Source organism: Mesocricetus auratus, unplaced genomic scaffold (genome assembly GCF_017639785.1).
Source record: "Mesocricetus auratus isolate SY011 unplaced genomic scaffold, BCM_Maur_2.0 Super-Scaffold_4256, whole genome shotgun sequence".
Classification (NCBI taxonomy): domain Eukaryota; kingdom Metazoa; phylum Chordata; class Mammalia; order Rodentia; family Cricetidae; genus Mesocricetus; species Mesocricetus auratus.
In genome coordinates this window covers 48,744,178-48,767,963 of record NW_024429182.1, presented here as the reverse complement: position 1 = coordinate 48,767,963, position 23,786 = coordinate 48,744,178, and the positions used below count along the sequence as shown (strand labels likewise).

General features: G+C 50.8%; 1 protein-coding gene across 2 annotated transcripts; it reads right to left on the bottom strand.

Moving 5' to 3' along the window:
- Positions 1-280: 280 nt before the first annotated feature.
- Cd5 (CD5 molecule) lies at positions 281-22,460 on the bottom strand. 2 transcript variants are annotated; one of them, XM_021225867.2, is made up of 11 exons: positions 22,295-22,460; positions 13,589-13,627; positions 8,361-8,666; positions 7,922-7,984; positions 7,116-7,457; positions 4,938-5,225; positions 3,887-4,012; positions 3,204-3,257; positions 2,129-2,248; positions 1,485-1,576; positions 281-707 (listed from the first exon to the last, which is right to left on the bottom strand). In XM_021225867.2, the coding sequence occupies exons 1-10, from the start codon at positions 22,359-22,361 to the stop codon at positions 1,488-1,490; spliced, it is 1,494 nt and encodes a 497-aa protein (XP_021081526.1). In that variant the 5' UTR covers positions 22,362-22,460; the 3' UTR covers positions 281-707; positions 1,485-1,487. The 2 variants fall into 2 exon arrangements, with proteins under 2 accessions (XP_021081526.1, XP_021081527.1); XM_021225868.2 differs by having other exon boundaries at positions 22,310-22,459.
- Between the last annotated feature and the right edge of the window lie 1,326 nt (positions 22,461-23,786).

The window sequence follows — 23,786 nt, the reverse complement described above, 5'->3', positions numbered from 1 at the left end:
TTCTAATTGTTGTGAGGAGTAAAAAGCCTAATGGTGAGGACTGGCTGGGTGCCCCTTTATGCTGGGCTCTGGTGGGGGCAGGGTACCAGTGCCCTTGCTAGCTAGCAAGCCTTGTGCTCTGGAGGGGAAGGTGTCTTTGGATGAAGGATGTAGCAGGTGGAAGGCAGGAAAAATGAGCCTCCCTTTGGCTCAGGTGTGCAGCCTGTGACTCAATAGGTCTCTCTTTAGAGGGATCTGGAGGGTGGGGCCCTGGACACAACAGACTGAAGAACTCAAGTTCTTGGGAAGTAGGAGAAAATACTATTTACAAAGAATATATTAAAAATACACTTGAGAAATAAACTCCCATGCGGCTGTTCACTGCCTCATCATTCTTTTGTGGCATCAGAGTCCAAGGAGAAAGCTGACCCCGCCGATCACTGGTCCACAAAGGGTGGGAACCCCTCTGGATACTGCAGTCTCTGCTTGGAAGGGTGGGTGGGTCTAGGGGCTGTTGAGTGTTGGCTCTTGGAGGAGGCAGCCAAGCTGTCATGGCCCTAGGGAATATAGGTGCTGGCCTGCCACTGCAGGGCCCAGGATCTTTTCCGAAGGACCTTGGCCCCTGAGTTCTGAGGAGGCTGAGGAGGAAATACGGGTGGCACTCCAAGTGGTAAACACTTCCTCAGGACAGAGGGAACTCCTTGGCCTTTTGTTGCTGGTTCCAAGTTCTGTGACGTGAAAGGACACATGTCAGAGCATAAACACTGGCACTGTGAGGGGGACCAGTGATGTGGGGGATGTATCCTTGCTTTGGGCTCAGTTTGGGGAAGCTGCTGTCCTGTGTCAGGAAGTTCTCCCTTCTAGAGGCATAGTGGGTCTGAAGGGTGTGATTTATCACGAGTCCTAAGAGGTCTTTGTGTGTGTGTTATGGGAGTATGTGTGCACCCACATGCAGAGCTCAGAGGACAGCTGGAGGTGTCACTCTGGAGGCAAGGTCTGCCATTGGCCTGGACCTTTGCCGCAAAGGCTAAGCTAGCTGACCAGCAAGCTTACGGGGCTGTCTCTCTCTGCCTCCCATCACACCGTCACTGGGCTTACAAAGTGCATCCCAGTTGTTTTGGGGTTTTTGTTGTTTTTTAAATATGGATTTAGGAGTTGAACTCGGGTCCTCCTGCATGTAAGCCGCTGCTGTACTGGCAGCTCTCACTCCGGCTCTGTCAGTATCTTTTCCAGTGGCTTTTCATGATGGAACTTTACAGGGTGGCTTTAGGATTGAGGATTTTTCTGCAGTTTGCCTAGGTGGCTCCATCATCTAAATTGTGGGGTGGGGTGAGGTTGTTTGCTTTTTGAGACAGGGACTTGCTATGTATCTCTAGCTGACCTGGAACTAGCTATGTAGACTAGGTTGGCGAGACGCTGGGAGCCACTATCTGTTATGGACAGTGGAGAGGCTGGAGCCCCAGGGCTGGGTGCAGGTCCTGGGTGCCAACCAGGGGCAGGCTCACCTTTTACAGTCTCTGAGCCACTTGCAGGTCATAGTCACTGTCAGAGGAGTTGTCAGGCTGGGTGGAAGAACGGTGTAGGGCCCTTTCCAGAGCTAGAGAGAAAGGATTGATTAAAGAAGTCCCAGAGGCTACACACGGCCCCAGGAGCTGAGTGGGTTGCAAGATCACAGAGGCTCTCTGAACTGGTGACAGCCCCGTATCAGTTTTGATCAGACCGGCCAAGTGTTCGCTAATGATGCTGAACTCCAGACCCCCTGGGACTTAATTGTGAGTGCCGTGAGAAGCCAAGTGTTGGAGGTGCCTGTGGACCACTTAATGGCTCAGAGATGCCAGGGACTCATTTATCATCTAGCCTCTCAAGGCCTGCAGGCACACAGGCCCATTAGGTCACAGCAAGGCTGGGGTTAATGGCATCCATCCAACTGCATTCTTCTCTCTGGATGAATGTTTCAAGGTCTCTAAGGGACTGCAGAGGCCTATGAAGGCTGTATTCCTGCCACCGCCCTGCTGGGACCAGCTGTCAAGCAGGCAGTTTCATCCTCCACCCCCTGGAGCCTCCCTTTGCCTCTTTGGACAAGCACAAAACTTCAAGGTGAGCATTCAGCATGTGCCCCACCCCCACCCAGCAGTCCCCTGCTGCTCACCTGGATAAGCGGACAGGTGGGAGTTCCTGGGAGGCTGGCTGTATTCGTTGTCCACATGAGAGGCCACTGGGTTCTCAACCTGGGACCTTACAGTTGCTGTGTGGCTGCGATGGAAAGACACTAAGCGGACACAGGAGGCCGGTGGCATTGTTAGAACAAATGTGCTGTCCTTCCTGAGCAAGATCCTATAGCTTAGCTTTCTGTGTCCATGAGGTCATCGGAGAGGGGTAGTACATTTCCCCTTCCTTTCTCTCTGGGGAGATTCATGCCTGCAGGGTCAGCCTCAGACATTTAGAGCAGTCTGATTGACCAGGAGAGGCTCCCCAGTTGCTTAGTCATCAAGCTTTTACCCAGCAGGAAGCTGGATCACAGGTGCTAGGGAGATGTACTCCTGTGCATCAGGAGCTGCAGGCCTTTATATTGCTTAAAACCAAAGTAAACAAGAGAATCTTCTAGAAAGATTTTGGCCTGGACATGTGAAGGGGAGAGGAATAGAGTGCATGCTCTGAATATGGCTAGAAGGAGAGAATGAACTCTAGGGGAGGGCTTGGGCTGGCAGTCAGTGTATTCTGAAACTGGCCCTCTGAAGTTGTTCTGTGCTAAAACTAGCTTGGCCAGGCCTCTGCCATGCCTTCCCACTTTGAAGGGGAGCCAATCAAAAGGGTCTTACAAGTACTGAACTAAAGAACTGTGCATAGTTTCCATAGTTTCGCTTAACCCCGTTTGACCATGGGATGAATAATCCCTATGAGCCTCTGTCAGTCATCAAGTTGGGGGCCGCTGTCCTGGGGCTGAAGGCTATGGGGACCTCTGCTTAAGTCAACCACAAGACAAGAGAGCAGAAATACCATGGCGTCTGAGGCTCAAAAGGCAAAATGCATAGAACCACTTGCCCCTAGAAGAGGCCTCAGCCTTCTCTGGTGTGGGTACGTTGCTGGCCACAGTCACACCTTAGTGAAATGTGGTGGAGAGCTGAGGCCTCTAGCAGCTGCTGCTTCGCTGTGATCGGCAGAGACCTTGACTTCTGTGGCCTAAGTCCTGGGGCTGAGGGAGACCTGTCTCTGGGGACACTTACTGCTCTGGTTCACTCCGGTGGGACCAATCCACTGACGCTGCTTCTTCTGACGGACTGGGCAACAAACAGAAACAGAAAGCTCGTGAGGGCCAGATGATGGGGGAGGGGAGATGATGGTAAAGGAGGGGAGATGGGGAAGAGGGAGGCAAGATTGATGGGGACCACCACTCCAGGCTTTCTGCCTCATTTCCTAACTAGGGAAGGAGATCGGAGTCACTGGGTGTCCATAGAAGTGACCACAGGGTTTATTTAGAGCCAGAATCAATACCCCAGAGGGCACAAGGGACCCAAGACTGCTTGCCTCTGTTCTCCCTCATCCTTCTTTGGCTCTGGATAATTTCTCTAAGGTCTGCAAGGCCAGGGAGACAATTCTCCTCATTCATTAAGTATGTAGCTGTTCATTCAGTAAGTGGGGAAACTGAGGCTCAGATAGAGGCAGCAGCAGTCAGTTCCATTTGTAGTTGTGGAGCTGGACTTGGGCCACATCTTGTGACATCAGAGTCTGTGCTGATATTGTATGGCCATAGACTTCATCAATTGTAGTAGGCTTTTGCCAAGTCCAGACAAGGGCCCATCAGAGGGTACAGTTTGTCCTGACTTTCTTATACTTTAGGCAGAAAAAAGTCAGTGTGCAGCAGGGGGAGCTGGGTGGTAAGGGAGGAAGGCTGGGGTTTGGCACCTACATTTCTTCACCAGCTTCTTGTAGATCAGAGGCCCGCACATTACCAACAGCACCACCAGGAGTACAAGGGTCAGGATGATGCTTGCCACAGTGCCGGGGGCCAGGCCTGCTGGGTTTGGGTTTTGGCCTGGACAAGGGAAGTCTTAAATCAGTCCCAGCCCTGGGAAACAACTCAGAGGGCAGCAATTGCCTGGATTTCCCTGGTACCACCAGAGTGCTCAGAAGGGAGCTGTCTGTCTGTCTGTAGGAGTCTTTGATAGCCATCCATTTGTCTGCTGTTTATTACTTTCAGTGACCAACAAGCTACTATTTGCCACTCTTGTTATAGACTGTTAACTTTTTATCTTTACTATTATGACTAATCAACTTCCCAGTTACTATCAGGAAGATGACTATACATGACCACATATCAAGAATCAGCCAGCCTTCTATCTATTTAACTATCTGTCATCCATTGAACCATCCCTGCATCCCTGCATCCCTGCATCCATCCACACACCCATCTATCTGCTTATGTAGCTGACATCAGTCTATCCATTACCTACCCACTGACCCATCAGTTCATCTGCTTATGCAGTCATCTATTCATCTGTCTGTCTGTCTGTCCATCTGCCTGCCTGTCTGTCTGTCCATTTGTCCATCTGTCTACCCACTGACCCATCCATCCATTTATACAATCATCTATCTACTCACCCATCCACTCCCATTTGTGTCACCCATCCATGTACCTGTCTCTCTTTTACCCATTATTCAATTACCACTCATGTAGTAAATATGCTCCATCCACCCCCTGATTTTCTAGGTTGCACTCTGAAGAGCAGGAGATAGAAGAGAAGGGAGAGTTCTCGCATCTGACAGTGATCCACTTGGACCTTGCCTGGTCCACTCATCATTGCTGTCTGATTCTTGCTCCCAGAACATCATTTATGGTCCCCTTTCCAGGATCGTTTATCTACCTCTCCTATCTGCTCTTTAGAGACAAGCTCCCTAACTGGGTCCTAGGGAAAAGTTCCTAACTGCTCTCCACCCACCGAGGGCTGCAGTCAACTCACATGTGACGAACACCCTCTTGCAGTTGGTTTTTTTCTGAAGCTGGTAACACAGAGACAGTTTCTCCTGGGTACAGATGAGCCCGGTGGAGGTCCTGTCAGCATCCAGCGCATGGAAGGAGATGAGGTCGCCACAGTGCTGCTCCTGACACAGCTGGTCCCACCGTGCCCGACCCCTGGCCACAGTACTGTCACACAGGGTGGCCCATTGTGATCCCTGGCGCACTTCGGCGATGCCCTCACACAAGCTGCTGCCCCCTACCAGGCGGCTCTGAACCTTGGGCTGGAAATCTGCAGAGGGGAGGTGATGATGAGGTGACAGGGATTAGCACTGCAAGGAAGATGCTGTCCTTTTTCAAGAACATCCTAACACCCTCCCCAGCACTTCCCCTGAGCAAGCTCTGGTCCTCAGGACTTCTGGGCAGGTGGTGGCAGCTATCTCAAGAGAGCAGTGGCAGAGAAGCCGGCAGGGTGGCTATGCCTTTTTACTCTCTTGGTATTCCTGAGGAAGGGGGGGCTTTTCAGAAGGAGGAAACTGAGACCTGGGGACCAGGAAGAGCTGATATACTTCACGGGAGGGACAGAACCCAGGAATTTGGCTGCCCTGGCCCTGAACCCTGCAGGTTAGGTTTTTGACAGTGAGGCCAAGGTGCCTAGAGAGGTATTTATGTCTGCTAATCAGGGTGGTGCTTGGGAATCCGTGACAGAAGCTACTAGGCTTGATTTAAAGTCAATAGTGAGCTCACCAGCTTTGGTTAGTTTCCATGGCAACACCCACCTTCAAAGCCCTAGTGAATCTTCTATTTAGAAGATACTTCAAAGCAAGACCCTGGGAATGGCTTTTGTAGGTTGTGACCTGCATGAGAGCTTTAGGGCTCATAGCTGAGGGGTAGGTGGGACTGGAGCCAGCCATGGGCCTCTCATCTGAGCCAGCAAACCTTGGGGGCTGCTTCTTGCCTAGGAGACCACTTTATTTTCTTTTTAAAGATTTATTTATTTATTATGTATACAGTGTTCTGCCTACACGTATACCTGCAGGCCAGAGAGGGCATCAGATCTCACTATAGATGGCTGTGAGCCATCATGTGGTTGCTGGGAATTGAACTCAGGCCCTCTGAAAGAGCAGGAAGTGCTCTTGTCCTCTGAGCCATCTCTCTAGGCCCCAGAAGACCACTTTATATCAGGTGCCCAGTGGAGTAGGCTGTCCTGCTTGGAGACCTTATAATTCAGAGCCATGTGTCCTGCAGTTGGGTAGGAATCCTGAGGACCTGCTGAAACTGGCTCTTGTTGGGAGTCTGGGGAGTGGTGGGACTGTCTCCAGATGGTGCCTGTCTAGGAACACACCTTGAGCAGTCCCCATTTAGAGAATTTGACATTGCTCGTGGGCAAATCCCAGCTAGTGCTATGTGATCCTAGGAGGAAGTTGAGCTTTTTTGCACCCTTCCTCATGGAAAAAGAGAGTAGCAGTAGTTCCCACTTCCCAAGGTAGGGATAAAAACTGAAGGATGCCCAGCATCAAGTAGTCTGTTGGCAACAGAACCCAGAATGCAGTAGGGCAGTTCGGGTGACATGAACCTACTCCTTCCCCGGCTTGGTGGTTATTCTGCCTTGCTTTGAACTGTGGTTTTCTCTGGTCTCTCCCCAATGCTGGTTTGGCTCCATAGAGTCCCACAGGTCAGCTGTCCCCCTTCCCCACTTCAACTACACCAGCACTGTCAGTCTCTTAGAGCTCAGGACCTAGAAGAGTATCCTTTGGGAGCTGCCTCTGTAGCTGTGCTCTGAGCCAGACTTTAGGGACCTCCCAGGCCTTATCATCTCTCCAGCCTCCTTTCTGGTGACTTGAAAACTCCCTGCTGGTAAATGCAGCCTCCGCAGTTGCCCCAGGCCTTTGCCCAAGCCTCAGTTTCAAAGTCTTGTCTCCTCTTCCTGCTAGGATCCCAGCTGACTCCACTTCTCCAGATGGCAGCTCCTTTGTGCTGGCAGGGATTGCTTTGTAGATGCCTCAGACAGCACCTCATCTAACTTGTCCTACCTTTTAGAGGAGGCCATGGGCTCAGGCCTCAGCTTGTCCTTCATCCCTATCAGGCCTCTCATAAAATCTGAACATGTGATCGGGGGACCCCACATCCCCACTCCAAGGCAGCAGAGGAACTGATGGAGTGTGGTTGGTTTGCAGCTTACCGGAGCAGATGACTGATAGCGCCTGGGCGCCCTCCTGGGGCCTCGTTTTCTGGAAGCATCGCTGCATGGAGTCACAGCTCCCGTTCTGTACCTCCCATCGAATTGGCAAGGGCTTGGGGTTCTTCAGCTCTTCAGGAGCTGGTGTCTCTGCTGCCTCAGGCCCCGGCAGATATGTCAAGAAAGATCCGCACTGCAGAGTGTTACAGATGAGGCTTCCCAGGCCCAGGGGCCTATCCTTGGCCTCGTAGAGGACAGTGCCACCTCTGCTGCCATTGTAGAATTCCACCACACCTGAGCACGTCAGGCCCTTGGGTCCTGGCACCAGCCGCAATCTGGGAGGAGCTGGAAGTGGGGAGGCATGTCTGAGCTGGGTGGCTTTCACAAAGCCTTGCTGCTGAGTACCAGCGCATGGGCACTTGGGAGGTGACAACCGTCCCAAGCATTGCATAGGACACACCTGAATCTTTTCCACTGGAATTTGTTTGTTTTCCTCTTGGCTTTTGTTTGTTTTGGTGACTCAATGAATTTAATTAGGGCCATTTACAGGGCACCTTACCAGTGGCCACAGCACTGAAGAAAATGTCTCTCTGACCATTAACTGCCTATACTTCCTTAGGGAGGAGTGAAGTCTCATGGGTCTCTCCTCCCTCCATTAAGGAGTGTTGACAACCTAATCTTGTGCAGGTAACCACAGTTCCTGTGAGTTCAAGAGTACAGCCGCTATGTGGTACCTGGACTTGAACCTTCACTGTCTCTGTCAGTCCCTTCCCTCTCCTGCCCTCCATGAAGCCCAACACCCTTCTTACCTGTGGGCTCTGGCATGGTGGTGGGCGGGGTGGTTGTGGGTGGAGGTGTTGTCATATGGGGCTCTGCAATGAAACACCAGACAAGGGTGGGGGTGGGGAGTGGAGGGAAGGAGGGGAACTGGGTTGGTGACAATGTGAAGACACAGGGCTCCTGACTTGGTAAGCTGACTTGACCCCCCTCCCCCATTCTGCCTCTCAACTCCATGAGAGGAGGCAGTCCCACACATCACAGGCAGGAAAGTGAAGGTACAAAGGACAGGGCTGGCATTTGGCAGAGCCAGACCCTGCTCTTCAGTCTTGTCAGTCAAATGCAGCAGCGTTTGCCTTACCCTTATCCAGTCCCCTCTCCTGTCTATAGTCAAGGCACTGAAATTGCGGAGCCCTTCCCATCCCCTTACCTTCCCAGGCCTCAGCCCAGGGTGCACACAGTATCACCCACCTTGGCAGATCAGGCTTAGTGGAGGGCACCCGACTGGTGAATTTGTGCTGCAGTTGGAGAAAGACAACAGGGGTCCGTGACAGAGGATCTGGTTCTGGGATCTGTCCAGTCGAGGGAAGTGGCCGTGGGTCAAGAGATAACCACATCCCAGCTTCTGGCACACTCTATCGGCCTCATGGGGGTTTCTCCAGTGGTCCTGGCTCCGGCTCCAACTGGAACTGCACACAGTGCTCCTCTGGCTTCCCATCTGGACCTCCAGTTTACCCTGGCACTTGGAGTTGGTACCACTTAGTGACACCTGGGGACCTGGGGAGGGGCGAGTCACAGAGGTAGTAGGAGGTGTCAGGTGATGGAGGAAGAGCTCTCCTCAGGGGCTCAGCTCTTGCTTCCCCTTTTATGTCACTGCAAAGCCTTCCTAGAAGCTCAGGCAGGGTGCTCTGTTGACCCTACACTGTGGCTCAGATTTCTGAGCTAGAGGGAACCTTTGGACTGTGAACAAGATATTCTCAGCACCTTCTGTCCAACAAAATCCCCTCAATCTTGGAAATTCAGTTTTAATAGGCCTGAGGTGTGGCCTGATGTGGTCTCTTTATCTCTGTCTCTGTCTCTATCTCTCTCTGTCTCTGTCTCTTTCTCTCTGTACACATGTATGCAAGTGTGTCAGGGGTCAGAGAACAATTTATTCCTCAGGATTGAGCTGTCTCTCTTGTTTTTTTAGACATGGTCTCTCACTAGGAGTTGAACTTACCAATTCAGCTAAGCCTGCTGGTCAGCAAGCCCTGGGAATTTGCCTGTCCCTTCCTACCTAACATAGGATTACTAATGTCTACCATGCCATGTTTCTCTCTCTCTCTCTCTCTCTCTCTCTCTCTCTCTCTCTCTCTCTCTCTCTCTCTCTCTCTCTCTCTCTCTCTCTCTCTCTCTCCTAATGTGGGCTCTGGGGATTGAACTCAGGTCCTCATGCACAAGCACTTTACTGGACCGAGCCATCTTCCCAGCCCTTTCTCTCAAGATCTTTGTGATTTAGCATTAAAATCAATTGTATTAGCTGGGTGGTACATGTCTGCCCTTGGCAGGTGGAGACAGGAGAAATAGGAGTTCAAGGTCGTCCTCATCTCCATAATGAGTTTGAGGACAACCGGAGGAATAGGAGATCCTGTTCCAACAAAACAAAACATCAAAAATCAATTTTACTCTCAATGGCAATCATCTTGGGGGAGGGATCCCAATACAGTTAGATTCCGGCTGACTCTCTTCCAGTTCTGCCTGTCAACCTCTCTGAAATGTTTTTAGTACTGAGGCTTAGCATCTACTGAACTGACAAACATGGAAGAGGAGGGTGAGTTCTTTAATGAGTTTCTCTCCCACAAGTTCTAGTCTCTGCTTATTAGTGATAGCTCTCTGTGCCCACAGCACTCACGATGGAATGCGTTCACTGTCTTTGTCACCCTTATTGTTTTTTTGCTGGGCATGGTGGTCATGGTTCTATAATCCCAGCACCTGGAAGGGGGAACAGAGGCAAGAGCATCAAGAGTTCAAAGTCATGCAGATGATTGCAACTGAGAGTAAATCTTGAAACAGTTGTCCAGTTGCTCCAGTTTTTGTGTCTTGGCAGAATTCATATTAGGAATCAAGAAATAGGGAGATGGGAAAGGAGCCTGTCATCCTAATAAGTAAGGAGACAGAGAAGAGAGACTGAATAGAGAAATTTCAAAAGTAAAATGCCTGTTTAACATCAAGTGGAAAATGAGGATTTACTACCTTATATGCCATCCTAGAGCCTTCATCCAGTAGCTGAAGGAAGCAGAGGCAGACACCCAGGGCTAAACACTGAACTGAACTCCTGGAACCCAGTTGCAGAGAGGGAGGACTAATGAGCAAAGGGTTAAGACTGGGCTTGTTTAACCCACAGAAATAGCTGACCTGAACAAGGGGGAGCTCCAGACTGATAGCTTGGAGATCAGCATGGGGCTGACTCAGACCCCCTAAATTTGGGTGTCAGTTAGGAGGCCTCTGCAATCTACGGGGCCTCGGGTAGTAGATCAGTATTTATTCCTGTCATATGAATAGACTTTGGGAGCCCATTCCACATGGAGGGATGCTCTCTCAGCCTAGTCACGTGGGGGAGGGCCTAGGCCCTGCCTCGGATGATATGATAGACTTTGGAGATCCCCCATGGAGGGCCTCACCCTCCCTAGGGAAAGGAGCGGGGGCTTGGGTGGGTGGCGGGAGAGGAGGGAGGGAGAGGGAGCTGGGATTGACATGTGAAGCAAGCTTGTTTCTAATTTAAATTTAAAAACAAAATACACACACACACACCACACACACACAAAAAGAAAAAAAATCAATTTTATGGAGGCACAGTTTTCCTGCAGCAGAATACTTTCATTTTAAGGGTTCTATTCTGTGGGAGTGACAAACATCTACAAGCACACAGCCACTCTGTGATCTAGATACAGAGTCTGTCTGTCATCCAGACACTTCCTGCCTGCTCCCCGACAGCCAGTTCATTTCCCTGGCTCCAGCCTCCGGCAAGGACTGCCCTGCATTCTGCCATGAAAGATTAGTCTTCCACAGGGTCACATAATTGAATTGAATCACAGAGCATCAAGCGCTATGGCCTCTTGCCCTCTACATATACTTGGGGCTTATGTGTATTTCTGTATAAAGTCATGTCTTTTTTTTTACTTTGGAATAATATTTCATTGTGTGAAATTTCCCCATTTCTTTTCTATGTATTATGTGGGTTGTTTTGCTGGCTGCAAATAAAACTGCTCATTTCTCTTGAGTAAATACCTTACAGTGAAATTCTTAGGTTATAGGCAGGCTTGCGGCTTTGTTACTTTATAAAGCCCCATGACAGGGTGAGGAATAATAACATCTAGAGGTGCCCCTTGGAACCCATGGAAAGTGCTTCTAGGATCTCCTTTGGGTACTAGAGTCCACAGAAGCTTAAGTTCCTCATGTAAAATGGTCTAGGACCAGGCAAGGTGGCACATGCCTGATATCCCAGAACCTAGAAGGTGAAAGCTCAGGTGTTCAAAGTCATTCTTGGTGAGTTTGAGGCCAATCTGGGCCACACAGCTCTCAAACAAACAAGCCAACCACCCAGAAATGGGGCTAGAGGTGTAGCTTAGTGGTGGAGTATGTGTTTAGTTTGGGATTTTTGTTGTTGACAGGGTTTCTCTGGCTGTCCTGGAAATGGGTCTGTGGATCAGGCTAGCCTCGAACTCAGAGATCCACCTGCCTCTGCCTCCTGAATGCTGGGATCAAAGGTGTGCATCACCACCACTCAGCTGAGTATGTGTTTAACATACTCAAGGGCCTGAGTTCTGTTCCCAGAGCTATAACAACAAACAGAATGGCAGAATGTCTGCCTCTGACCTTCGCACATCCTTTGTATGCTGTCATCTCTAGATTGCTCAGAATCCTAGCACAATGCAAAACTATGTGAATGGTTGTGACTCTGTAGTGCCTAGGGAACATTGACAAGAAAGGCATCTGTGTGAGTCCAGGACAGAGAGGCCTGAGTGAGTGAGTGAGTGAGTGTGTGTGTGTGTGTGTGTGTGTGAGTGAGTGTGTGTGAGTGAGTGAGTGTGTGTGTGAGTGAGTGAGTGTGTGTGTGTGTGTGTGAGTGTGTGTGTGACTCTGGGCATTTTTCCTCAGGCACTGTTCCTATTTTTTTGAGATAGAGTTGGTTTTCCAGTGATCTGGCAATCTGGCCAGTGAGTCTCAGGGACATGCCTGCTTCCGTCTCCACAGTGCTGTGACGACAAGGCATGCCACCATGTGTGGATTGTTTTTGTTTTTGGGTTTTGAGTTCTGGGGACCACACTCTGGTCCTCATGCTTGTGAGGTGAGCATTTTACACACTGAGCCATTTTTGATCTTCACTTGGTTGAAGTCACAGATACTATGTCTTCTGTCTCTCTCTCTCTCTCTTTCTCTTTGTCCCTGTCTCTGTCTCTACAAAGAGATTCTGGGAGGACATGTAAAGGAGGGGCAAGCACAGTCCTTCCTTGAGGTGTTGGGCGAGAGGAGGGAAGGGCAGATGAGGAGCAGAGACAAATTAAACAAGCAGCAGATCCTGTCATCAAAGCTTCGAGCTGAACAGACAAATGTATTACTTATTCAAGGAACATGTCTGAAAATGAAAAGACTTTCTTGGAGGCTTCCTTGACTTAGAGCTACTGGCCAGGCTGCCCTTTCCTTCCTGGCCACAGAGAGAGCAGGGCTTCGGCTAACTGAGGTCACCTGGCTAGCTGGGTGCTGGGGACTGGTCCACATCGAACCATTGCAGCCATTTCACGGGCTCCTGACTTAGTAAGCTCCTCACTTTGTCCTCCAAAAGGAGATATTTTCTCCCCTTCTGTAGGTGAGCAAGTGAGGCTCAGACAGCAAGTGACTTACTAGAGCCTGAAGATGGGACATCATGCAAAGGCCTGAGTCCTGGCCCCGGGGCCTGGTGAGGCCCCTGAAGCTGCATGGTAGCTTTACAAGACCATCATTTCTCTCCAGAGAAATTCAGCACAGTGATATCCATGTTAACATGGAGATGGGACTGTGGTAGATGAATATGGAGACTGCCAACATAAAAAACAGGAATATAGCTCATTGGTAGAACACTTGCCTAGTACATGCAAGGCCCTGGGGTTCACCCCGAGCATGGAGAACTAAATCAATGGGATTCTTCACTGAGGAACTTCTCGGGGTCTTCATTAGACCAGTGTCCACTGTCAGTCTCCAGTAGGAGATACGGCGCAGCCCACCCTTTGCCTGATTGAGAAATGGTGGCTTCTAAGATTGAAGTGTAGACAGACACTCCCCTCTTTGCAACCTAACACAGCCTTTCCCACAGCCTGTCTGCAAGTGTCCATGACCACGGAGGACCAGAGAGGAAATAAGGCTTTGTGAAGTACACCTGTGGGTGGGTATGTTTCCTGCCCACAGAGTGGGGCGGGGGGCACGCTAGCTAGCATTCACGTGGTGCTCTCTGGCTATGAAGGGTGCCACCTGTATGTGTACTGGCATGACTGATGTCTGTGTGTTTGCAAGATGTGGGGTTCATGTTGACGGAGGAGACAGTTTCTTTTAACAGGCAGACCCTCATGGAGCCCCCAAACTGCTCTCTCTCTTTCTCTCTCTCTCTCTCTGTCTCTGTCTCTCTCTCTCTGTCTCTGTCTCTCTCTCTCCCCCTGTCCCACTTCCCTTCCCACACTCTTCCTTACCTGAGTCATCCCATCGGGACTGTCCATGGCAGAAAGCAACTGTGGAAAGGAGAGAAGGAGGTCAGAATGTGAAGTCTCCCTGCTTCCCTCTGCTCCAAGGAGTCCCCCCACCCCCACTGCCAAGGAGACTCCAGGGCAGGAATTTTCATGCTGTAGTTTAGAACCCAGAGTGGCTGTGGACTCAATGTAGTGGGTTGAAGCCATCGATTGTCTCTCTTTCTAAAATTTGTTTTCTCAATGGATACACAAGTAGAATTGATTTTTCTTTAGTGCATGATTCTGTGAGTGTTAGCACACACCACATGCATGACCTCCATCACAATAAAGACACAATAAAGACACCACCATCCACAGGGACTCCTCATTCTGTCTGTCCCTTTATAGTAATGCAGCATTCCTCTTCTTAAAAAGGAAATGGGGCAGAGTAAAGGAAGGCACACTCTGGCATTGGGAGGTGTGGAATGCTTTGGGGAACCGTGATGCCGAGGGGATGGCTAAGTCAGCAAAGCGTTTGTCTTGCAAGCACGAGGACTTTTGTTCAATCACAGAGCTGCGTGTGCTTGTGGTCCTCATCCTAATTCTGGGGATCTAGCCTGGGGACCATGGCTCGCCAGTTTGGCCTCAGGAAGATGTGGGTAGAAGCCTAGTTTCAGGGCAAGAGAGGAGGCAGGGACCCTTTGCCCTTCCTCACCTGTCGCCCTGACCTCTTTCCATCCTGGCTCCCATGGGGACTGGGAAAGCCACCATTAGAGGGCCACTCATTTGGCAAAACCATGAGGGCTGAGGTGCTTAAAGTGGTGTCTATGGGGAAAGGAGACACTTAGACCTGCTCTTTGCTGCTGTGTGATGCAGGGCTGGGTTTTAGTTCTAGAAGTGCTCCGGGTCTGAGGCTTAGCTCTGTTGTTTCTGCCTGTCATACAGGAAGCAGGTTCTCCTGTCTTAACCCTCTAAGACTTGGTTGCTCCATCTACAGCGAGGAGTGAGTTATACTGAGAGATGGACCTGGACCCCTCTATGTGAAGAGCTTAGCCCAGTGCTGCCCAAGCCCAGCTCAGTGCTTATAAATAGGGCTACTGCTGTTTGGGTGGGGCAGGTGTGACCACAGACGTCTGGGGAGCTTTCCCAGTGGGAGGACTGAGAGGGCTTGCCTGGGAAGCATGGAGGACAGGCCACAGGGTTCTTAATCCACTGCGCTCATTATGAATATCAAACACTTGGCTAGGCTGTGGTTGCCTCTGGCTAGCTCTCAGCTACTCAGCTGCCACTCCAAGGTGCCCAGTTTGGTGGTCCAGAGGCGACCATAATTGATCTTCTGGCCCTGAGCAGCCGGACTTAAAAACCCGTCAGGCAGGGGCTGGGTTTGACGATCCCAGGCCCCATGGTAGACACCACACAGACAGCATTGGTCCTCTTTAGAGAATTTCCTTAGGAAAACTGAACAGCTGACACCCACCTACCATCTGAAAGGGAAAGCAGGTAAAGTGTTTGTGATGCGAGCCCAATGACTTGAGCTCCATCCCCAAACCTGCATTCAAAAGTCGGCTGTGCTGGTGCTCGTCTGTGATCCCAGCACACCTACCGCAAGAGCAGCAGAGACAGAATGGCTCAGAAGCTCAGGGACCAGCTTGCCTGGAATGCACAGTAAGCAGCAGAAGTGAGAGACGCCGCCCCAATGAGGTGGAAGGAGAACCGGCTCCCCAAATCCCCAACGTTGTCCTCTGTGGCACACACACACACACACACACACACACACACACACCCCAATAATAGTAATACATTTAAAAAGGAAAGTGATCTGTTGAGAGAGGGTGGCTGTGCATTCCAGGGTGTGGCTCATTCTGCTTGGTCCCCGTATGAACCGTGTTCCCCCTTCCCTTTCCACCACCATCACTATTACCATGGCCACTATCATCATGTAGCCACGACTGCCATCACCATCAGTGCCATCCTCATTATTCTCACTACCGCCACCTCCATCTCTGCCAGCATCACCATCGTCACCACTGCCAGGATCTTCACTATCGTCATTTCCACCGTCATCCGTCACCATTGCCATCACCATCACCATTATCATTGCCGCCACCACCACCGTCCTCATCACAGTCATCATGACCCCCATCATCCCGTCCCAGCATGCTCGCCGGCTCCACACCATCACCATTGTTATGGCTATTGCAGCCCCTCTATCTCTGCCGCCGCCGCCACCGCTTGCCTACCCCGACCGTTACTCGCGCCTTCATCTCTGCCACCATCGCCATCTTCATCACTACTGTCAGCAGCAGTTTCAGTTTTCACTCTTCTGGGAATTTTTACCTTAAACCTCTCAATTCTCTCCTCTATACCATTTGATAGGTATTACTGCTTTGGTCCCTGTTGGATAGAGGAAACTAAAAGAGGTGACTGTCTTGCCTACACAGCTAGCGGCCAAGAGGCTGTGCTCTGCCCGCCGGGGCAAGCTGCTGCTGTGCTCTGTGTTAATCAGTTCCTGCATGTTTCAAGGTGTCAAGATAAAACAAATGTGCCATGGATAAACATAGCACCGAATCTGCTGTGTGATGTTGGTGACTCACTCAGACTCTCTGGGCCCAGTCCACTGCTCTGCAAAGATGAGGTTCAGTTTCATGATCCTTCACTCTCATCTTGGTTTAACCATACATAATCTCCAACCCATGTTTCTAATGGGTCTCAAAGGCATTTGTCAGAGCAGGACGGGCCACATGCTGCTTCTCCTGTCCAGGGATACTCAGACTTCCTTTGTCCACAAACCATTTTCATTCACTTTCTGGATTTTCACAGGAACCCATGAACATCCTCCTGGGCCTGAGCCCTGCAGGCTGTGCTCAGCATCTCCCTGGACGCCTCTGGAGCCACACTTCACCCCTGCCCAGTCCCTTCTGAAACTCCCATAGCCAACCCCTATCAGGACTCTTCTTGGAGACCCTGAAGGCTGCAGGGACATGGGGCATGGAAGCATTATACCATCTCATCCTCTGACACCCACACCTCTCCTCCAAGCTGCTGGGACAGCATCTAAAGATTCCAAAGCCTTTTCCTTCCCTGCCCAACATCCTGCAAGCTCCCACAGTGCTGGGCTTGGAGTGAGCAAGCCCAGACAAAGAAAGACCTTGGCAAAAGAAGCCACTGTTCCTAGCTCCGGTGTCTGGTCTCCCCATTGATTAAATCCAGCTGTTTTGAGCCTGTCTAAGCTGACAGGACCTAGAAAGGCTTAGAGGAATCCCTGAGAGCTGCTCCGAGATGTCTTCCCCTTCCTCCTGCCCTGAGCACGCCTGTGATGCTCGCTGTGGTTCCTTGTGCTGCATCTCACAGGCTACATCTCACCATCGGTGAGTTTTACTAGCTCCGGGCAATGCTTAACATTTTTCTTTTCTTTTCAGGGGTGTGTGCAACTTTCAAAACTTCTTTTATTTTGCTTTAAAAATAAATCTGAATGAAGCTTCAGATGGTTTTGGAAATCAGGGAACCCGACTGTGGGCTATGCCACCATCACCAGCAGTCTATACTTTTTTGTCTTTTGATTTGCTATAGCTGAGTGGTCCTGCTTTCTCCCCATGTCTCCTGAGCCCTGGCTTTAGGCACATGGTGCTGTCTTCAGGGAAACACAAATTCCCACACTGGAGGGCATGCATCTGGGTTATAAACAGCCTCCTGTGACTTCAAGTTGCCATCTTGTACCAGACCTGTCTGCTAGGAATTTTAATATTTTCTGGATTTTGGAATGGCTACACGTGTTCATGCATCTCTGCAATGGATCTCTTTACTGGTAGCCAGGCTGCCACTGTTAACAGGGGTAGGTAAGACACTCTGCGGGACAGAACCTGGCTCAGGGCAGCTGGCGGCAAAATCAAACTGAGCCCTCTGCCTCTGACCAGCTCAGAGGTCCTGCCTGTCATTTGCAGCCTGGACATACTGGTTTAGCACCAGGGCTCAGAGTGAGGGCCAGGACCTTGGCAATATCAATAGGGCCCCATCTATTGTGCTATCTATCCTCTCATGAAGACCCATTTCTTGCCTAAAGCCTCAAACGAAGATGCTACGATCTTGCTCCTCAGAGGAAGGCGCCCCCCCAATCACTTTCATGTAACTTGGAAATTTGGTGGCCTCTTTACCCCATAACCAGTGATCCCCTGACAGTCCGAGGAGCTCCCCAAACCACAGCCATCAGTCTACACTGGAGGCTGCCAGCTTTGTAGAGGGCCATCCATTTCCCTCCCTCATCTCCGAATTGGCTGACTTGGAAGGTTCCAGAAACCTCACTATTGTTTTTACGTCCTTCCCCCCACTTCTGTATAGCACTGGCTGTCCTGGAACTTGATTTGTAAGCAAGCCTGGTCTTGAACTCAGAGATCCACCTGCCTCTGGCTCCTCAGTGCTGGGATTAAAGGCGTACTCTATCATGACCAGTTAAAAACCCATTTTTCTGGAACAACAAAACTAAACAAACATTTATCGGTGGGGTTGTCCCTAACTTGAGACTATCAAAGTTTTCTGGAAACAGAGGTTAGAGAGAGCCAGGTTTTGGAATCTCGGGTAGAGCACCTGATGAAGCCTTTGGTTACAGCTGGCGCCTTTTGCTATGACCAATGTGCACACACTCCCCCACTCCCCCCACCGCCCGCCCTTCCAGGAGCATCCTGGGATACGAAGCATGCACAAGGGGGCAGTGGGTTCAGATTGGGGCATTGTGCTAGCCCCTGACAGCTTCCCCCTCGTGTGTGTGTGTGTGTGTGTGTGTGTGTGTGTGTGTGTGGTGGGTCTTATGTAGCCCAGGTTAGCCTAGGCCTTATTATGTTTCAGAGGATGGCCTTGAACTCCTTGGTCCTCTTGCCTTCATCACTCAAGTGCTGGACTTACAGGTGTGCTGACCTTCACAGATTTCAAAGCTCACACTGCAGCCTGATCTTGCCGTCACAGCCCTATATAAATGGGTTATGTTTGCCTCCGCATTCAGGTGGGAAAACCGAAGTTCTGAGGGCGTGATGATTGGCCAGAGTCACATACTTAGCTAGAGGCAAGCAGCACGGTGCCTCCTTCCTACCACCTGACACAGCATATGGGGGTCCTCTGGGTCCCTCATAGCCCAGTGTCACTGCAGAAGTGGACATGCATTCTGTGACCCAGTACCGCCACCAGACCTCCTTGAGAGTGGGAAGCACATAGCTTACATAAAATGAAACATCTGCCGGGCGGTGGTGGCGCACGCCTTTAATCCCAGCACTCGGGAGGCAGAGGCAGGCGGATCTCTGTGAGTTCGAGGCCAGGCTGGACCGATAGCCTCCAAAACAATACAGAGAAACCCTGTCTCAGAAAAACCAAAAAAAAAAAAAAAAAAAAAAAAAGAAACATCTACATTTGGAAAACATCTGGATTCTGGAGCACGTCTGGCTAGAGATCAGGATGAGGACTCATAGTCTTGGAGAGATGGTTCTGTTCTGCGTGGTTCTCCTGTCCATAGGACGGAAGCTCATCCTCCGGGAGGCTCTTTGGGCTCCCTTTCACCTTTCCTCCATTGGACCTGCTGAGTAAGGACCCTGCCTCTGGGTTCCCCAGGCCCACCCCGTGGCAGGCTTTCTCACTTCCCTTGTGTGAACATGCTCTTTTGTAATACCAATACTAGGTAGGCACAGCATGGCCCCCACCCAGCCCTCCCTTTATCTATTGCCAACCCATGAATGACCTTCTAGCGCATACAGACATACTATCTTTGTCTCAGACCTGCCAGGGCAGAGATCTTGTCTCTTTGTTTTCCGTGTAGCCCCAGCACATAGTAGGTACTCAATCAGTGCTTGTTGTCTGGATAAATCCATGGAAACTACCACTGTAACCTTTGAAACACAGCTACAGGCTTCTGATATTCTGTTTTGTGTGCTTGGTTTTGAGACAGGCTACTCACTGTGTAACCCAGCGTGTCCTGAAACTCGTGATCTTTATGTCTCAGCCTACCGAGCTCTGGGATTACCACCATGCCCAGCATAGCTCAGCCCGTGTTATAGATGAGAAGACCAAGGGCCAGAGAAGTTCTTCTCACCCTGAGTGACTAAGAAGAGAGCAGATTAGATCCTCCTACCCTGCCCTGCACACCGCCTGCACACATGTACACGCATACACGTAAGCATGGAGAATCGATGCTCCTAGCTGTCAGCTCTGACTGAATTCTTGTCCTGGTCACTCGAGGAAACCATCTGACCTCCTCTTGGTGGAGCCCTGCTGAGTGGCCATAGGGCTTGTACCTTCCTCTGGCTTCCAGGGTCAGTCAGGGCTCTGATCCTTTGCGCCGAGAGCCAAAGACAGCCTCAGCTGTGCATTCTGGGACAGCTGCAGCTCACCACCTGCTCCTACCGAGTACCACCCAGTCTCTCAGGCCCGTCTCTCCCCCTTGGCCTTCCCCTGCGGCGCCCTCTACCCAGGCCCCTCTCCCCCCTTTCTCTGCCTAGCTGGTTCATCTTATCATTTGGGTCTCAGGGTGACAGAGGTAATGTCATCCTCTTCAAAAGGCCCTGTGCCTGCAGAGCTAGCTCTCCATCCGAGTGGGGTCCCACCTCATGTGCACATTTCAGGCGCTCATTTCCATTCTTTCTTTGCCAGGTCTCCTCTGGGAGCTGGGCAGGCCACAGGCCAGGGTGTCTGCCTTGGCTCCCACTGCTGTAAAGAGCTGAGGCCTTGCTTCTCTGGACGGCCCTCATGTCTCCCGAGCACTGTCTCCACCATGGGCACGAGAGATCTAGTGAGAGTCGATTCATTTAATCCCTGTGCACATTCACAGGGTACTGTTACTGCTTTCTACTTACAGTGGAGGAGGCTGAGGCTTACCAACCCAGCCCAAGGTCACTTAGCCAAAAGCGGCAGAATGGAACTCAGTTTGGTTTTTGGAGTCACCGTGCGGTCAGCTGGGCTGTGCAGTGTCTTGAGCCATGTCCCCAAGCCAGGTCAGTGATTGAGGCTCAGAAAAATTGTAAGAGCGGACGATGTAGGAACCCCTGGCTGACACTGTAACGCAGCCGGGTTGTACACATATATCTTCATTCCTCAGCCCTTGGGGTGTCCCCAGCCCTGTGCCTTGATCTCTGTATCTGCTGATGGAGGCTTCTCCTGCAGGCATGCTCTGACATGTGGGAATGGCTTCGGGGACCTAGTACTCTTATGGGGGCCCTGTGCTGTGTGAGGGCAGCAGCTCTGGGCCAGGCTCTCCATGCTGCTTACCATCTGCTCTACTTGGGCTTGCCACTCCCAGGCCTCAGTTTTTCCCCACTATAAAATGGGGTGATAGGCCCACATACTTTCTGTACTATTCAGAAGCTTACAGAAAAAAATGGCTTTAAAAGGATTTCATCAAAGTCAGTCCTGGGAGGCCGGCTGTCACTGTATGGAGAACCTACCTCAAAAAGCTTAGGGCCAGCGAGATGTCTAAGTGAGTAAAGGCTCTCTCTGGCAATACTAATGAGCCAAGTTCCATCTTTGGAACCACATGACAGAAGGAGGGAACTGATGCTTGCAAGTTGTCCTCTGACCCAGTGGCATGAGCGCTCGCATGTGCGCGCGCGCGCGCACACACACACACACACACACAGAAATCTAAAAACATTAAAAAAAATAAAAACAGGCAGGATGTTGCTCAGTGATAGTTTGCCTAACATATGGGGTTCTGGGTCCAATCCTAGGACCATAAAATTAAAAATAAAATTGTGAGCTTTGCCTCCCCTGCCCTGCATCATGGAATTGCTTCCTACCTATAAACTCTATCAACACACAGGTACCATGTGCTCCCTGCCCTTCTGATGATCTCTCTCTCTCTCTCTCTCTCTCTCTCTCTCTCTCTCTCTGTCTCTCTCTCTGTCTCTCTCTCTCTCTCTCTCTCTCACACACACACACACACACACACAGATACACACACACACATCCCCATTCCCACACTCACTCATTCACTCACTAGCTGTTGTAGGTGCAGACTGGGTACCTGCAGCATCAGCCCCTTCTCTGCAAAGCAGGATGCTGTCTCTTGCTCCCCGCCACACCCAGCATTCAGCAGTCCTTTCCCGGCCACACACACCTCTTGAGTAGTCAGAGCCCATCAGTTTATACCCCTGCTCCAACATATCAACATGTGTGTATGGGAAGATCTCATAATCAAACTGGGAGCCCAGGGTTTGGGCCTCCAGGCATAACGTTCACAGCATACCCCTGGCCAGACTCCCCTTTTCAGATGCCACCAATGGCCCACCATCAGGGCTTCAGGTCTGAAGCAAGATTCAGAAGTTGGGGACTCCTTCAGGACTGACCCAGCGCTGCTGTTTGAGCTTGGCGTCTGCTCTTCCGCATCCGCGTGAAGGGACCATTCTGCCTCAGCATCCTCGGTATCAGCTTTCTACCCCCCCTGGAGGTGACCAAGGAGCGGCCAGGCATTTCTGGGCTGCACACTGCAGCCGGTGGTTGCATAGGTTGGGAGCTGAATGCTCTGATTTCTAGCCCAAGGCTGAGGAAGGCAGCAAGTCTCACCAATACAGAGAGAATAGGCTGGACAACATTGGGGAAGAACGGACAAGCAGAGCCCGGCCCAGGCTGGCGAGTTGATCGGGGCTTTGTGACCCTAAACTTCCCTGATATTGCACACGTGCCCAGAGTCAGACCTGGGAAAAATTGAGATTCCCCTCCCTGCACCCCAGTGTGCCCAGGTATCCCGTCTGGCAGTACCTGGTAGGGACTCACCCAGTGTTCCCAGCAGGTACGCAGTAGCCAGTAGCACTTGGTGGGAGTCCATGGACCTGGCCCCCTGCCGCCTCAGCCTCAGTTAGCTCGGCAGCCGCTGGTAAAGGCGTCTGACTCAGTGTCTCACTCTCTGGGAGGGAGGGGGCACAAGCAGAGGTGGAACAGGGAAGCAGGCAATGTGGGCCTGCGTCACAGCCACCTTGTTTGAAGTTGAACTGTCAACTTCCTCCGGGTGAAACCATCTGCCCCGATTTGAATGGAGGCCCGAGCCTGTCAACTTCCTGCTTGAGATGCTCAGAGCTGGGATAGTGCTCACTGGCTATGCCCATGCCAGGACAGAGCCCGCTGTCCTTGTGGGTTGGGAGAAAGAGGCGGGGGACTCCAGAGAGGGTGTCTTGTCCTAAGGAGAGCTGACTGGAGGGGAGAGGGGTGGGCAGAGCAGGGCCCTGGACACGAGTTTTCGCCAGTGGGGCCAGGGCTGTGGGAGGTGGGAAGCAGATGTACAACTTCAGGTCTTACTGAAGGATTAGTGAGAAAAACTCAAACGCTAGCCCCATCTACACCACCCTAGCACCACAGCGGACCAGACTGGAAGCCTGTAGTCTGCACTGAATCTCTATGTCAGAGGTCTTCAACCTTCCTAATGCTGCAACTCTTTAATACAGTTCCTCATGTGGTGACCCCCAACCATAAAATTATTTTTGTTGCTTCTTCATGACTGTAATTTTGCTACTGTTATGAATCGTAATGTAAATATCTGTTTAATGATGGTCTTAGGCAACCCCCGTGAAAGGGTCATTTGAGCTACGAGGGGTTTCAACCCACAGGTTGAGAACCACTACCCTAAGGGGAATTAAAACAAAACCAAAACAAACAAACGAACAAAAAAACAGGTTCTCGTTAGGTAGCCCATGCTAGCTCGGAATTTGTGGTAATCCTCCTGCCTCATCCTCACAAGTGCTAGAATTAGAAGTGTGAATTATCATGCCTAGGAGTCCATGAGTGACATTTTACCAGTAAGTACAGTGAAGAGAGTGTCTTCATGAAAGTTGGGTTTGCACTAGTGTGTGTGTGTGTGTGGGGGAGTGAGTGAATGATGGACAGATCTATCTCTGTGTTGGTGTGAAATTGCCATGTTGGGTGTGTGATCTCCATGTTAGGTATGAGATCTTCATGTTGAGTATGAGATCTCCATATTGTATGGTCTTGGGGATCTGGACTCATTCATTCATTTATTCATTCATTCATCAAACATTTACTCTATGCAAGATCTAGAAATACAGCCCCGTGGTTGGTGGTGGTGCAGAGACAGGTGGATCTCTTTGAGTTCGAGGCCAGCCTGCTCTACAAACAAAAAAACCCAAGCAAACACACAAACATGAAGACTAGAAATGGAGGGGTGAGAGCGAGAGGCTCAGTCCCTTCCTGCCGTGACCAGGAGACCTTTATGATTTAGTATTTCTGTTATTTTTCCTTT

Excerpts from the sequence above, each read along its gene's own strand:
- Cd5 (XM_021225867.2), bottom strand. The coding sequence starts at position 22,361 with ATGGACTCCCACCAAGTGCTACTGGCTACTGCGTACCTGCTGGGAACA. Across the intron at positions 13,628-22,294 it reads ACTGGGTGAGTCCCTACCAG|TTGCTTTCTGCCATGGACAG; the intron begins GTACTGCCAGAC and ends TCCTTTCCACAG. Across the intron at positions 7,985-8,360 it reads ACTAAGCCTGATCTGCCAAG|AGCCCCATATGACAACACCT; the intron begins GTGGGTGATACT and ends GTTTCATTGCAG.